At 50.6% G+C, this 16,521-nt stretch overlaps 1 protein-coding gene across 7 annotated transcripts in view; it reads left to right on the top strand.

Moving 5' to 3' along the window:
• Positions 1-16,521, top strand: part of NPHP4 (nephrocystin 4) — a 138,124-nt gene that overhangs the window by 27,005 nt on the left and 94,598 nt on the right. For all 7 annotated transcript variants that reach the window (XM_070385114.1, XM_070385113.1, XM_070385110.1 and 4 more), the window contains exons 6-8: positions 943-1,007; positions 4,818-4,973; positions 15,751-15,887. In XM_070385114.1, coding sequence (XP_070241215.1) covers positions 943-1,007; positions 4,818-4,973; positions 15,751-15,887 — 358 coding nt within the window. The remainder of the gene's footprint in view (positions 1-942; positions 1,008-4,817; positions 4,974-15,750; positions 15,888-16,521) is intronic.

Below are 16,521 nucleotides of genomic sequence, written 5' to 3'. Positions count from 1 at the left end.
AGGCTGTAACCGTGTTTGCTGCTGCTGTGTAAGCCCAGCCATCCTTCTCCAGGTGGGAGCAGGACTAGCTTTGGCCAGGCGGGTGGGATCTGACGTAAGGAGGATACGGGCTGAGTCCTGCTCCATCCTTACTCCTGTGGGGTCTTGGGCCAGTTGTTTAAACTCTTGACTCTGAATTCATCATCTGTGCCTGATGGACAGCAGTGTCCACCTCCTAAGGGTCCGGAGTATAAGCAGTAGGTTCTTCCCAGACGAGCGCCCAGGGAGCAGTAGGGGCTCACTCAGCAAACACTGGCTGGGGGTCTGCCCTGTGCCAGGCTCTGTTATGTTAGGACCTGAACGTGCCCAGATGGGCGAGACGGTGTGTGGTCATTTTAGCTGTGGTGGAGTTTGCGTTGTCACTGTAGATGGAGGCTTATCCACCCTGGCTCCATGGACACTTTGGGCTAGGTATGCCTTTGTTACGGGGCTGTCCTGACCAATGTATGGTCTCACAGCCCACGAGATGCCAGTAGCCCCCTCCCTGCCCAGCTGTGACAGCTGAAAACACCTCCAAACTTTGCCAGTTGTCCCGAGGGGGCAAAATCCTCCCTGGTTGGGAACCACCACTCTAGACACATAGCCATAGAAGCTCCTCAAATGTTGTTTCAAATCTTGGGATGTTTTCAGGCACAAGTTGCTTCCCGGGCATTGTTTCCAGTGCTCTTGCTCAGGCTGCATTCGGACCATGCAGTGTATACTCTGGACGAACTTGCCCACCAGCACTGTGGGCTCATGGAGCCGATGCTGTGCTCAGGCATCTCTGTTCCCTGCAGAGGGTGGTGGAAGCTCCCAGAGGGGTGGAGTGGAGGTCCCCACAGGCCTTCCTTTTGAGAAGCATAGCTGGGGTCCTGTGACTGAATGCAAGGTGCTGATGTGCGGCTCACGCGTCTTGTTTTGCAGGCTGAGACTGTATCATGGGAGCCCGCGAGCCCTCCTCCACCCGCTCCTTCAGGACCCCATAGAACGTAAGAGACGCGGCCTGGCCAGGCCTCCACAGCACCTGCTCATGATGTCACTTCCCTGAGTATTAGAGCGTCACCAACTTAGCTCAGGTGTTAATAGATCTGAGGAATGTGTAATGTGGGCTTGGAGTCTGACATAATTTAAAGACCCGGGGACTTCCGTGGTGGCCCAGCGGTTGGGACTCTGTGCTCACACTGCAGCAGCTGAAGGTTCCATCCCTGATCGGGGAACTTGGATTCTGCATGGCAAGCAGTGCAGCCAAAAAGTAAAAAAAAAAAAAAAAAAGGAAAATTTAAAGACCTGAGACACATGAGCCTGAAGGGAGCACACAGCTTTGTGAGGATGACCCTGTGGGGTCCACCTGGAGGGAGGGCTGCTGGCCCCCTGGCCTCTGGGTAGCAGCTTTGCCCCCGCGTGAGTAGTTGCTGTCTGTCACGGTCACCAGCTGTCCCCGGAAGCCTCTGACCAGAAAGTGCATGGGTCGCCTCCAGCACAGCAAGGTGTCCAGTGGTGCCAATGACAGGGACGTCCTGCAGGAGCGCCTACTCTGTGTGGGCTCAGTGCCGAGCGGCCGCCTTAGGGCAGAGTGGGCTTCCTGCCTGCCTGCCTCTGTGGCTTCTCCTGCCGAGCAGCCAGGGTGCCCCTGGGAGAGACGTGAGCCACCCCCTGGCTGCTGGCTGAGTGGAGGGTAGACGGAGGGGTGCCCAGTGAGGCAGGGGGATGGGCTGACAGGCCATTTCAGGGGCCTGGTGTGGGGCTCTTTTCTGACCTGGGGGATGTGAACAGGGTTCTAGCAGTGGAGGCGGATCTGTTTGGGGCGAGTCAGGGGGTGACTTTCTGTCTCTGAGATGTTGCCTAGATTCCATGGTGGGAACTTGGTGTCTGTCTTCCAGCCTGTGTGAAACCTTGAGCCTACTTCTACTTCCTGAATTTGCTGAAACTCTCATGATAGAGGAACAGTTAGTCAGAAACTTAGCTTTAATGATAAAGACTGGCTTTTAGTGTTAGTTGCTCAGTCGTGTCTGACTTTGTGACCCCATGGACTGTAGCCCGCCAGGCTCCTCTGTCTGTCCATGGAATTCTCCAGGCAAGAATACTGGAGTGGGTCAGTTCCGTTCAGTTCAGTTGCTCAGTCATGTCTGACTCTTTGCAACCCATGGACTGCAGCACACCAGACTTCCCTGTCCATCACTAACTCCTGGAGCTTGCTCAAACTCATGTCCATTGAGTCAGTGTTGCTATCCAACTATCTCGTCCTCTGTCATCCCCTTCTCCTCCCACCATCAACCTTTCCCAGCATCTGGGTCTTTTCCAATGAGTCAGTTCTTCATGTCAGGTGGCCAAAGTATTGGAGTTTCAGCTTCAGTATCAGTCCTTCCAATGAATATTTAGGACTGATATCCTTTAGAATGGACTGGTTTGATCTCCTTGCGGTCCAAGGGACTCTCAAGAGTCTTCTCCAACAACACAGTTCAAAAGCATCAATTCTTCGGCGCTTAGCTTTCTTTATAGTCCAACTCTCGCATCCATACATGACTACTGGAAAAGCCATAGCTTTGACTAGATGGACCTTTGTTGGTAAAGTAATGTCTTTGCTTTTTTAATAAGCTGTCTAGATTGGTCATAGCTTTTCTTCCAAGGAGCAAGCGTCTTTTAATTTCACAGCTGCAGTCACCATCTGCAGTGATTTTGGAACCCTAGAAAATAAAGTCTGTCACTGTTTCCATCGTTTCCCCATCTATTTGCCATGAAGTGATGGGACCAGATGCCATGATCTTAGTTTTTTAAATGTTGAGTTTTAAGCCAGATTTTTTACTCTCCTCTTTAACTTTCATCAAGAGTCTCTTTAGTTCTTCTTCGCTTTCTGCCATAAGGGTGGTGTCATCTGCATATCTGAGGTTATTGATATTTCTCTCGGCAATCTTGATTCCAGCTTGTGCTTTGTCCAGCCGTGCATTTCTCATTATATACTCTGTATATAAGTTAAATAAGCAGGGTGACAATATACAGCCTTGATGTACTGGAGTTGGTAGTCATTCCCTTCTCCAGGGTTTCTTCTCAACCCAGGGATCAAACCAGTGTTTTCCACATTGCAGGCAGATTCTTTACTGTCTGAGCCACGAGGGAAACCCTTTTAGGTTATTTCCCAATTGAATTTAATCATTGACTTGCCAGAATTTTCTCTCCTGAAGTATCCTTAGATTCAGCAACTGTTAAACAGCAAGCACCCCCCAACCCAGGTCCATTCTAGGACCATGGTTCTGGTGGAGGCTATGGATGTGTGAGGGGCCTGAGGAGGGACAGCTGCAGACTGACAGCTCATCCTCTCAGGGTGCATTTCTAAAAATGTGGGGTATTTTTCTTGACTGGGTGATGCATTCCCATAATCCAGAATTCAAAGTATGAAACAGTGTGAGAAGGTTCAGATGAGGTCTCCTTACTCCTGTGCTCAGCTCCTCGCCTACATCACAGGTGATTTCCTCTCTGGGGTCTTGTGGGTCCTTCCGGGTCCTCTGATAACACACAAGTGAATGTGCATGCCCGTGGTCTTGTTTTTGCCCCTGTCAAGTCGTCTCAGACCTTTATTTTTCCCCTTAACTGTTTATCTTGGAGGGTGTTTCATGTCAGCACTAGGAAGCATGCTCACTCTTTTTACCACTGGGTGGTGTTTAGTTGAATTGCTGTTTGTGATTGAACTGCCCCCCGCCAAGCAGACACTTGGAGCTGTTCTGTAGGAGCAGAGGGTTGAAGGTACAGTGAACATCTGCCCTTTTGTGAATGTGCACGTGGATCTGTAGGGTAAATTCCTGGAAGTGGGATTGCTGGTCTGGGGGCCCTTCCCTGTGCAGTTTTGTATTATTTCCCCTGTTTGTCCTCCATGGAGGTTGTACCAATGTGCTCTCCAGCCAGCCATGTAGCAGAGTGTCTTTTAGGGCATTTAACATCTTACAGTAAGCAGATCACATGTGTGGAATGGTCAGATAGTAAACATACAATTTTCAATAATACAGTTTTATTTTCTAATGAATGCACAATTTAGTTCTTATGAGAACACTTAGGGCGCCTCAGGAGGTGGTGGGTCCCCTGTCAGTGGAGGAAATCAAACAGTAGCAAGATGCACCATTTGGTGGCCATGTGTTGAGGGCGTGTCTGTGTCCCCCTCAACCCCAGGCCCTGTGGTCCTGCGCCCAGTTTCTGCTGACACCTTCCCTCCACCTCCCTGAGAACTCTGAGCTGTTCCCAGCGGTTCCTTTCTGAGGACGCTCTCCTTCTTCCCACTTCCCCAGCATGTTATCCAAACCTTCCTTGGGGTTCGGATCCCATTCTCCCATGTGTTACGGGTGTCAGTGGGCTTGTATCTTAGTCACCGCAGACTTGTGTCCTCTTTGAGGACAGGACTCTGTCTTAGAGGTTGCTGGCTGCCCAGCACCTAGTCCTGCTGCTTTGTGGGGCTTAGTGAATGTGAGGCTGAGATTGAAGAAGAGATATTCTTGTCAGAGCGCCCTCCAGGGTCCCTCTGATCATGGGAGCAAGCCATACCTGACTACACTGCTCAGGGGAAGAGGTGAGTTGAGAGATTCTATTATGTCAGATCAGAAACAAGTGTCTCTTTCATTGTAGTTTTACCAAAGAGAGGTATTAAGGGTTGATTCTTTTTTGCTCTTGGCTGAATGAACAGAGCAATTCCCCTCTCTCCCTAGAAAAATACTTTTCCTGTTTGTCTGGCTCTTTTCCAAGATGCTCGGCTTATTGGCCCATGTGACTGAAGGTGCGTTGGTTTCAGCTGTCACAGGAGGTGTTTTCTCCCCCAGAGAACAAGCACATGACCCTCATTGAGAACTGCAGCCTGCAGTACACGCTGAGGCCACACCCGCTCCTGGAGCCCGTGTTCCACCTTCTTCCCGAGAACTTGCTGGTGTCCGGTCTGCAGCAGATACCTGGCCTCCTTCCAGCTCACGGGGAATCAGGTGAGGACTCTTCTGTTTCTGGTCACTTGATGAGTCTCTGTTAGGTCACATCTTGAAGGAACTGGGCTGCATGGGGTGAGCGCTGGTTGGGTCCCTCTGGCTAACAGCCCGGTGGTGGTGGGGGAGAAGAAGCGGGGAGTGGGGAGGAGGAGGGGGGCTGTGTCGTCTCACTGGCATTCCCTTCCTGAACACACCTCGCATCCCTTGGGTCCTCTCTGCCTTCTCTCCTCCTCGTAAGACAGATAGCTCATGTCTTTACGACCATGACCAGGAAAACCACTGTTGCTGGGTCCCACCCGTGCTGGACCGCCCTATCAGTGGCTTGGTTATTGTGGCAAAATAGGTATAACGTAAAACTTGCTATTTTAGCCGTTTCTAAGTGTGCAGCTCAGTGGCATTGAGTCCGCTCGCATCGTTGTGCGGCCATCCCCCATCCATCTCCAGAGCCTTTTCATCTTCCCCAACTGAGACTGTCCACTGAATTCCAGTTCCCCACCTCTCTGCTCCCTCTGCCCCCGCTTCTAGCCTCTGCCGCCACCATTCTGCTCTCTGTCCCTGTGAACTGACTCACCATTCTGCTCTCTGTCCCCGTGCACTGCCTCCTTTAGCGACCTCACAGAAGTGGAGTCCTGCACTATTGGTCCTTCCGTGACTGGTTTATTTCACTCGGCATAATGTCCTCAAGGTTCATCTGTGTTGTTGCGTGTGTCACAATTCCCTTGCTTATTAAGGCTGAATGGTTCCCCATCGTATGGAAGGACCACCTTTTGTTTATCCTTTTACCTGTCCACTGACATTGGGCTGGTCCACCTTTCGACTTTCGAGTGAAGCTGCTTGATTACTTTGGAACTGAAATCCATGGGACAGGCTCAGGGCTGTGTCTTGGTGTGATTTAGGAGTTGATTCTCCTGGTGGATAAAGGTCAGCCCTTCAACCATGAATCCCTTTAGGGGCTGATCTGCATTTAGGGTCTACTGATGGGCCACAACTCCTTGGCCTCCTGCTCCTTCCGAGCACTTCTGGGGGCTTTTTTTCTGGCTGTCTGGAAGAATCTAGGAGAAGGGACTATACCAGCCTTTCCCACCTGGTGCTCCTGGAGCCTCTGTTCTCTGGGAGCTGGCTCCCTGCTCCATCCAGGAGAGGTAGGATGTGGCTTTGGGTGTGAGCAGCAGGGAGGAGAGCTGGGAGGTGCCGAGTGTTTGGCTCAGAACAGAAACACCCAGGACCCAAAGAGGAGGCTCAGCTCCAGGAAGGAGTGTGTGTCTCAGCAACGATGTCCATGCACGTGGCCTGGGTGCTGGGGTCTAGGCTGGGCTGCAGACCTTGTCATCTGAGGTCACGAACTCCTGGGATGGGTGCACAGTGGTCCATCCTGAGCTCATTGTTTCTCAAACGTCTCAGAGACAAGATGCTGATACATGAGAAATGACCAGTTAACCATGAACAGGAGCATGTTCTTGTGTGTATGTGTGTGTGTGTGTGTGTGTGTGTGTGGAGGCGGGCTCCAGGTTTGGATCGGTCCTAGGTCACTGAGCCCTAACCCCCTCCCTGCAGCCCCCCATAAGCAGTCATATTGCCCCCCGTGATGCCCCCTGTTTACCCCAGAGGGAGGAGTAGTAAGAATTACAGGCTGGAGAGAGCACCTCCTGATCATGCTGCTACTCCAGCCCTGCCTACCTGCCTACTGGTCAGGGAGGAGCTGTCACCGCCCCTCCGCCCCATCACCCACTGGGATCGCGCAGGTATTAGGTACCCAGGTGCACACCTGCAGAAGTCAGTGGATGAGTCTTTCTGACCTGGGATTCTGAGTGTTTAAGCAGAATGTTCTTGGGGCCTGATGTGCATGCATCACCAGTGGGGGTCAGTAGAACTGCAGCTAAAGCATGAAGATACAGAAGCAGAGTGTGGACCTGCTTCTGTGTCCCTCCTGGGAGGTGCAGGAGAAGCTCAGGGGTCCAGACAGGCCCCGTGTTTGTTCTCAGCGTCTCAGGTCAGGCTGGAAGGGTAAGGGCTGCGTCATGGAGAAGAGTTCTGGATTCAAGGAGCTCGAGTCCAGCTCCCGACCCTGAGTTTGCGTTTTTGGACGAGCTGAGCCCCCTTGGCCTTCGGTTTGCCTCTGATGTGGAATGGCAGGCACTGGGGCCTTTGAGGGATGCAGGTGGTGTCTGTAAAATGGCAAAAATGGAGAACAATTTATGTTGTTGTTTAGAAACAAATGGCCAGAATGCGCTCTAGCAGGTGGGCGGGAGCTGCCTTCAGTGGGCAGGAGCTGTGCTCACTCCTCTGAGGGAGAGGGGACCAGGGCAGCCTCCCCTCCAGTCCCCAGCCCACCTGGGAGCAGAGACCCTCTTGCTCAGCCCCCATGCGCAGCCTCCCAGGCACCCAGCCTGCTTTCTGACGGTGGTTTTGTTTCTGTTACGAATTCCGCCCAGGATCTCATGGGCTTTTGTGACTCACTCTTGAAAAAGTTGTTTTGCAGGATAGTGTTTTATGGCCCTGAAGGGCCCAGGCAGGGGCTGGTGCTGGCCTCAGTGGTGGGAATCACTTGTCTAACTTGCCGAGGGCTTGGTTTTATTTTGATATCATGATGGGACTCAGCTGTTTGTTCATTTGTAAAATACCGCAGTGTGGGAGAAGTGAGTTGCTTTCACTGTTTTATTTTTTTAAATTTTTAATTGGAGGATAATTGCTTTACAATGTTGTATTAGTTTCTGCCATACAGCATTGTAAGTCAGCCATAAGTGTATACATATCCCATGCCTCTTGAGCCTCCCTCCGACTCCATCCCATCCCTCTCCGTAGTCACAGAGCACCGGACTGGGCTCCCTGTGTTACACAGCAGCTTCCCATTATCTGTTTATTTTACACATGGTAGCGGATATAGCAGTGGCACTCCAGTCCAGTACTCTTGCCTGGAAAATCCCATGGACGGAGGAGCCTGGTGGGCTGCAGGCCATGGAGTCGCTAAGAGTCGGATACGACTGAGCGACTTCACTTTCACTTTTCACTTTCACACATTGGAGAAGGAAATGGCAACCCACTCCAGTGTTCTTGCCTGGAGAATCCCAGGGATGGGGGAGCCTGGTGGGCTGCCGTCTGTGGGGTCGCACAGAGTTGGACACGACTGAAGCGACTTAGCAGCAGCAGCAGCAGCAGCAGATATATGTCAGTGCTAGGAGTGGGTTGTTTTCGATTGAAATGTGGATGGAGGTCACTGTAGGGTCACATGTGATTTTCATAAATGTGGTAGCTGCAGGAGGTTTGGCTGGCAGGGGTGGTGAGGCGGTGCCCGGAGCACTGTGCTGGGCAGTCAGGGCAGGGGCTCACTGCTGCCCACTGCCCTGCGGGGCCCTCGTGCTGTCAGTCATCTCTCATCTCCTGCTTGGCCCGGCTCGCTGCCCTCTGCTCCCCAGGAACCCATCCTGCCCCCCTCCTGTATCTCGAGCATTGGCATGCCAACTCTGTGCTGGTGCGGGGCTGTCCCCGGGCTGACCTGCCAGCTCACTGACCCCAGCCCTGCTTCCTCATCTATTAAACTGAGCTAGGCAGAGCTTTCCCAAGAACTGACCACGTGGTGGCCCCTCTTGGCTGGTGTGTCCTCGGGCTGGCCCTCCACCTGCTGAGGTGCTTCCCCAGCCCCAAACTGCTGATGCTGCACTTCTACAAACAACATATGGGTCCCAGGCCTGAGCACCTTGTGTACTGATGGGGTTCTTCCACCAGGCTTCCCAGGCTGAGCTGACTGCCCACCCTCCGGAGGTGGGCTACGTGTCTTCTAAGTTCCTGGATAGTGACTTCGAACCCCTGTGATGAGGGAGTGACCAGGGACAGGGCCATGCTCCCTGAGGCTGCTGTGGGTCAGGGGCCAGTGTGCTACAGCTTCGATTCTGGCCCTTTGCTGAGGACAGTTAAAATGACAGAATTAATCTTTATCCAATAAATTCATAAAACTAAAAGTTTTCCCTTCCAACCTCACTCCCCAGAGATAACTGCTGCTAGTAGGTTGGTATATGCGTTTTATATACTAATTGATTCACTGACGACTCAACACGTGTTTGTAGAGTAGACCCTGTGGGCGGCAGGCCCCGTGCTGGGCTGAGGGTGCACCCCTGTGCTCACAGTACAGAGTCAGTGCATCCTTCCTGGATGAGGGCCAGCCTCAAGTCCAACCGCGGTCCTCACAGGCCATAGGAGGTGTTTCAGAGCAAACCTGGGGCTTCTCACGTGGCCCAGTGGTAAAGAACCTGCCTACCAATCAGGAGACGTGGGAGATGGAGGTTTGATCCCTGGGTTGGGAAGATTCCCCTGGAAGAGGAAGTGGCAGCCCACTCCAGTATTCTTGCCTGGGAAATCCCGTGGACAGCGGAGCCTGGAGGGCTACAGTCATGCTGAGTATGCATGCCATCTAGAGCAAATGTGGACTAGCTCAAGTTCACTTTCTGCTGCTGCTGCTACCGCTAAGTCACTTCAGTCGTGTCCGACTCTGTGTGACCCCATAAACGGCAGCCTTCCAGGCTCCCCTATCCCTGGGATTCTCCAGGCAAGAACACTGGAGTTGGGTAGTTCACTTACATTCCTGCCTAAATTGTTCCTAAATTTCGTTTACATTCTATTGCTGTTGTTGCCACGTTCTGTCTTGGGAGGTGTGTTCTGGTGAATGAAACACCCTGGGCAGGGGAGCTATATCCCTGAGAGCCTGAGGTCCTCGGGTGGGGGCGTGTTACCAAGCGCGTCCTTGAAGGATAGGATGTCTCTAGGGAGGGGTTCTCACCGTCCAGTTTTCTCTGCGCTGTGTTCGGAAGAGTCTCAGGAGAAAAGGCATCATTCAGAAGTAGGAGCAGGGCTGCTGTTGGGAGTTGCGTCTCCACCCAAAGACGTGGCAGCGGATGACTGAAAACCCACTCATTTACAGTGCACGGGGGTCAACAGTCCCTCTGCCGGGGGTCAGCCCTGCCGAGGTCCCCTGTGTCTGTGCTGGCTACTGGTGCTGGTTGAAGGAGGGAATGACCATGTCAGGCAGTGAAGCTGTGCCCGTGGGTGGTGTTGGCATGCTGGGGAAGCGCCCCAAGGCCCGAGGTGGTGAGCAGGCTCTGTTCTGGCCCCACATGACCACTCTGAGCCTCTGCCATGGCCGGTCTTCTCTGTAAAATGGGGGCATTGTGAGGACCTGCCCAGAGAGATGTGTATGGGGATCAAGTGAAATGGGTCAGTAAAGCCCTGCCCTGGCCACATGGGGTGTGCCTGGCAAGGGTGAGTGGCTGCTCCTTGGTCTGGAACCTTCTGTCTTGAGTTGAGTTGGGTTGGCTCCTTTGTCACGGCTCCCCTGTGACTGCACAGGGCATCTGGGAGGTCTGATCTGTCTTGTGTCAGAGGGCCCCTCAGAACTGTACTTTCTTTGGTTGTGGCTTCTGGAAGTTTGCAGAACAAGTCTGGCCAAGCCAGGCTCAGAACTGGGCCCCTTGCACTGGGAAAGGCAATGGGTCAGCTCTGGGTTTCCTTCTGTTTCCATCTCACCTGAAGATGGCGGGGAGGGGAGTGCTGGCTGGTGGCTGTTGTCACTGTCCCAGTGCTTGTTGACCAGGGAGTGACCTCTGGCTTGGGGGCCGTGCAGACCCTTTGAGGGAGCAGCCCTCAGGGAAGGGCACTTGTTTCCCATTCATGCTTCCATGGAAACAAGACTTGGTGTTGGGGGGCATGAGCTGGTAACCTGCTGGGGTGTATCTTTGGGGTTGGGTGATTTTGCTGCTCAGCACGGATTGTTAGGGAGAGGGTGCCAGTTGTAGTCTGTATGTCCTCCTTCCGTGGATTCAGTGGGTGCCCCCAGGATGCTCTCTGCACCAGAGGTTGGGGTGTGTCTGGGGGTTCTGGCTCCCTGGACTGAGTGATGGAAGCCCAGGTGGGAGGCAGGATGGTATGGTCTCGCTGGCGTTAAGGCTGAGAGCGCGGGGCGGCTCCGAGTGTGGGGTGGGGGGGAAGGTGGGGGTCTCGCAGGAGCACAGGGAGCTCAGGGATCACTGCCATCTCCCTCTGGGGTGGGGGTCATGGCCACCTTACCTGGAGCCCCTCCCCCCTTCTGTGACTGCCCACGGAGCCCTGGGCCACTTGACCCTGAACACCTCTTTTGGTCAAGAGTTTAATTGTGATCAAGAGCTGAGGGGTTGTTTGGTAACCAGCATATGAGCTGTCTGGGCTCTAAAGCAGCGAGCACACGACAGCGACAGGGTCCTGTGGATCAAGGTCACAGAAGACAGCGGTTGTGTGTTAAAAACGCTGAAATCACTGGAGGGGAATGTGTCCTACCCTATGATGTAGACACATGAATTAACTTGCAGAATGTGAATGATATGCAGTCTGCAAAAATAAGGGGGTGACAGGCTTCCTTTATGTGTCCCCCCTTCCCTCTGCTCCCTCTCTGCACCCTCACCTCCTGATGCTCTGGTCCTGCCAGCATTACCCCTTCCCCCACTCAGCTCCCAGAGGGACCCGCTGCCTGGCCATTTTCTGCTGTGTTCCCTGAAATCCTGCATAGATGATTCATGTGCTTCCTATGGGTGGAGGCACCTTGAGTTCCTGCCTATTGCTGGGAGAGGGGTCCCTTTCCCATGCCCGCCTCCCCTCTGGGCCCCCCCTCTCTCCTTCTGTCTCTGACTGAGGCTCCCACCTCAGGATGTGCTTCGGACACTCACTTGACCATTTTATGAAAGGTTGCACTTTGTATATTTCTGCATGTTTTTTAACATCATGGTAAAATACACATGTCATAAAATGTGTTTTTCTAACTATTTTTCAACACGTGGTTCAGAAGCATTAAGCACATTCACATCGTTGAGCAACCCCGCGTCTCCAGAACGCTCTCATCTTGCAGAACTAGACTCTGCAGACACGCTAACTCCCCACCCCTGCCCCAGCCCCTGGCAGCCCCCATTCTACGTTCTGTCTTGGAATTTGATGACTTTGGGCACCTCATATAAATGGAATTATGCTGTACTTGTCTTTTTGTGACTGGCTCATCTCACTCAGCATAATGTCATCAAGTTTCATCCATGTTGTAACATGCGTCAGTGTCTCCTTCCTCTTCTAAAGTGAAAGTGAAAGTGTGAGTCGCTCAGTCATGTCCAACTCTCTGCAACCCTATGGCCTGTGGCCCGCCAGGCTCCTCTGTCCATGGGATTCTCCAGGCAAGAATACTGGAGTGGGCTGTCACTCTCTTCTCCAGGAGATCTTCCCACCCAGGGATTGAACCTGGGTGTCCTGCATTTCAGGTGGATTCTTTGCCTCCTGAGCCACCAGGGAAGGATGATACTGTGTTGTGTGGATGGACCACAGTTTGTTTGTCTTTCTTTCATTTCCTGATGGGCATTGGGTGTTTCCACCTTTTGTCTACTGTGAATAAGGATAGCTGTACTTTTAAATTGGGTCTGATTCATCAACTGACCTGCTTTAAACACTTAAAAATATGATGAAAGGAGTACATAAACTTTCTCAGAAGTATCAAACCTTAGTGTGTATTTGTGATGGGAAAGGTATAGAAAACCATAAAAAGGGGAATAAAGTAATATGTGATTACTGTCTACAGATGTACATGTATAGGCCACCATCAAAAAGTACAAATGATAAATGCTGGAGAAGATATGAGAAAAGGGAGCCCTCTTATACTGTTGGTGAGAACGTAAATTAATGCGGCCACTGTGGAAAACAGTATGGAGGTTCCTCAGAAAACTAAAAATAGAGTTGCCACATGATCTGGAAATCCCACTCCTGGGCGTATGTCTGGAAAACACGAAAACTCTAGTTGGAAAGGATACATCACCCCAGTGTTCATTGCAGCACTATTTACAATAGCCAAGACATGGAAGTAAGCTAAATGTCCATCAAGAGATGAATGGATAAAGAAGACATGGTATAAAAAAATACAATGGGATATTACTCAGCCATAAAAAGGATGAAATAATGCCATTTGCAGCAACATGGATGGACCTAGAGATGATCACACCAAGTGACGTAGATCAGAGAAAGACGAATGTCATGTGACTTTTCTTATATGTGAAATCAAACAAAATGATACAAATGAACTTGTTTACAAAACAGAAATAGACTCACAGACATAGAAAACAGACTTATGGTTAGCAGAGGGGAAAGCTGGGGGAGGGATAAATTGGGAATTTGGGATCAAAAAATACACACTACTATATATAAAATAGATAAACAACAAGGACCTACTATGCAGACTAGGAAACTTCAATATCTTGAGATAATGTATAATGGAAAAGAATCCGAAAAAGAATATATATATCTGAATCACCTTGCTGTGATTCAGATATATGTATTGAATCACAGTGAATTACTCTGAAAACACTGAAAATCAATTATACTTCAGTTAAAAAAAACCAAACAAGAACAGAGTACTACTCCAAGAAAAAAGATAAATGTGTATACATGCAAATGTATCAGTTCAGTTCAATCACTCAGTTGTATCTGACTCCTTGTGACCCCATGGACTACAGCACACCAGGCTTCCCTGTCAGTGACCAACTCCCAGACCTTGCTCAAACTCATGTTCATCGAGTCAGTGATGCCATCCAACCATCTCATCCTCTGTCATCCCCTTCTGTTGGTGATGCTATACAACCATCTCATCCTCTGCCATTCCCTTCTCCTTCTGTCTTCAATCTTTCCCAGCATCAAGGTCTTTTCCAGTGAGTAAGTTCATCACGTCGGGTGGTCAAAGTATTGTAGCTTCAGCTTCAGCATCAGTCCTTCCAGTGAATATTCTGGACTGATTTATTTCCTGGTTTGATCTCCTTGCAGTCCAAAGGACTCTCAAGAGTCTTCTCCAATACCATAGTTCAAATGCATCAATTCTTTGGCACTCAGCTTTCTTTATGGTCCAACTCTCACATCCATACATGACTACTGAAAAAACCATAGCTTTTAGACCTTTGTCGGCAAAGTGATGTCTCAAAATGCATATATTTTAAGTAATCTTGTCATCAAATGGACTAATAATATGCAGTTTTATATGTTGTTATATGTTGTTCTTTTCACCTACAATGTCATGATTATTTTTGATTATTAAATATTCTTTTTTGTTTGTTTTTATTTCCTTCTTTCTTTTTTTGTTTTTTGATTTCCTTTTAAATAATCTCTGACAATATGATTTTTTTCTCATTTTATATGGATGAGCAAGAGATTATTTAACATTCTCATATTCTTGAACATCTGGTGGTTTCTTACTTTTGTCTGTTATAAATAATGTTCTAATGAGTATTCTTGCAAATAAAGCTTTGCTTCCATCTTTGATTATTTAGAGTCAGACACGACTGAGTGACTGATCTCTTAACTCTTGATTATTTTGCTAAATAGATTCAAAAATGGCATCGCTGGGGCAGAAGGTGGATATGGATTTCTTTTTCAAAGGTTAAGTTTTTTGATTTGTGTTGAGATATAGCCGATTAGCCATGCTGTGGCAGTTTCAGTGAACAGTGAAGGGACTCAGCCACACGCACACACATATCCATGCTCTCCCACACCCCCTCCATTCAGGGTGCCACGTGGCATTGAGCAGAGTTTCCTGTGCTCTGCAGTAGGTCCTTGTTGGTTATGGATAGGTATGTTTTTAAGGCTCTTGATGCACTTTAAGTTACAGAGACAACTGCCTCTCAGCTGCACTGACTGATAACCTTCCAGTAAGATAGTGTTCTTTCTGGCATAGTTTGATCGGCACTGCGTCTCACATCAATGTTTTTTTTAAGCTTTGGAATTGGGCTTTTAAAAATCTAAGACCGTGTACCTCAATATTTAAATAATCATAAAAGTTTAGGAAGAGTCAGAGAAGACCAAACCAGAGTGATGACACAGATGGGGATGTAGAGGGGCAGACGCCCCCTGGGGGTGTGTTTGTGGGGACTGGCTTTGCCTTCTTCTTACTGGTGGTGGTCTTTGTTCCAGGGCCTGTGGAGAAGCCTCTCCAAACAGGTGTGATGCTCCGCTCTCGAGGCTGGGTTTCCACTCACCTGCTCGGCGTGGGCGCTGGGCTGAATGCCACGGGCCACCCTCCCTTTCTGTCCTCACCCTCATGGAGCTCATGGTCTCTGTGCTTCTTGATAGGGATGGGACTTCCCTCTCATCTTCGCAGCCCAGCGTTTGTTTCTGCTTATCGTGGCTCCATGGTCACACGTGTGTCTGAGTGTTTCGACATGGTTCAGGGTGTCGTTTCTGTCATTGAGTTGCTCGGTCGTTTCTGACTGTAGCCTGCCAGGCTCCTCTGTCCATGGGATTTCCCAGGGAAGAATATTGGAGCGGGTTGCCATTTCCTCCTCCAAGGGGATCTTTCCCACCCAGGGATCGAATCCGTGTCTCTTGCATCTCCTGCATTGCAGGTGGATTCTTTATTGCTGAGCCATTGGGGAAGCCCATAGTTCAGGGTATAAGGAAATGAGAAATGACACAGTTGGCTGTGCTCTCGCTGGACAGGAAGCCGTGGGGAAGGGAACAGATGTCACCCTGCCTCTGGCAGCCTGTGTGCCCTAGATAGCTGAGTTAGGAAATTTGTTCCTGGAGGACGTTTGGGGAGGAATTTGGACCAAATGAAATTTGCAGTCATTTGATCTGTTTAGTATCTGGGCTTGGGCTGACAGGGGCTCTGGCTCTGAGTCCGTCCGAGCGATGCCTATGCCTTCTTCTCAGTGCTCAGCCCTTGGCCTGAAGCCCTGTGGGTGAAAGGGCCCTCCGGCGGTTGTGTTTCCACGGGTCATCCATCTGAGCCTCTCGTGTCCAGGAGATGCCCTCCGGAAGCCCCGCCTGCAGAAGCCTCTGACGTGCTACCTGGATGATCTGTTCTTCACGCTGTATCCCTCGCTGGAGAAGTTCGAGGAGGAGCTTCTGGAACTCGTGATCAGCGATTGCTTCCGGGAGGTACAGTCCAGGGTTGGGGAGTTTAGTCTGAACAGTGAGGAGGGAACAGCAGGCAGACTGGGAGATGCCGGCCTCCTGAGCCCCCGATGTGGGCGGTCACAGTGATGCCCCTGTTTCTGTCTTCTTGTCTCCTTGTGCCTAAAGAGGGCCACTAGCCCATTGTCAACTTCACTGCTGAGAGAGTGCTGTTAACCGGAGACATTAATTAACATTCATTTTGACGTATCTTAGGGGCTTCCCTTGTGGTGCAGTGGTAAAGAATTAACCTGCCCATGCAGAAGATGTGAGTTTGATCCCTGGGTCAGGAAGATCCCCTGGAGTAGGAAACGGCAACCCACTCTAATATTCTTGCCTGGGAAATCCCATGGACAGATGAGCCTGGCGGGCTACAGTCTGTAGAGTCACAAAGAGTCGGACACAACTGAGCGACTAACACACACACACACACACACACATTAATGTATCTTATCTGTGTGTCAGTTGCTCAGTCCTGTACAACTCTATGCAGTCCCATGGACTGTAGCCCACCAGGCTCCTCTTTCCATGGGATTCTCCAGGCCAGAATATTGGAGTAGATTGCCGTGCTCTCCTCCAGGGGATCTTCCCAACTCAGGGATTGAACCTGGGTCTCCTG

The sequence above is a fragment of the Bos mutus genome, chromosome 16 (assembly GCF_027580195.1).
Source record: "Bos mutus isolate GX-2022 chromosome 16, NWIPB_WYAK_1.1, whole genome shotgun sequence".
NCBI lineage: Eukaryota > Metazoa > Chordata > Mammalia > Artiodactyla > Bovidae > Bos > Bos mutus.
This window is presented reverse-complemented; position numbering and strand designations above follow the sequence as displayed.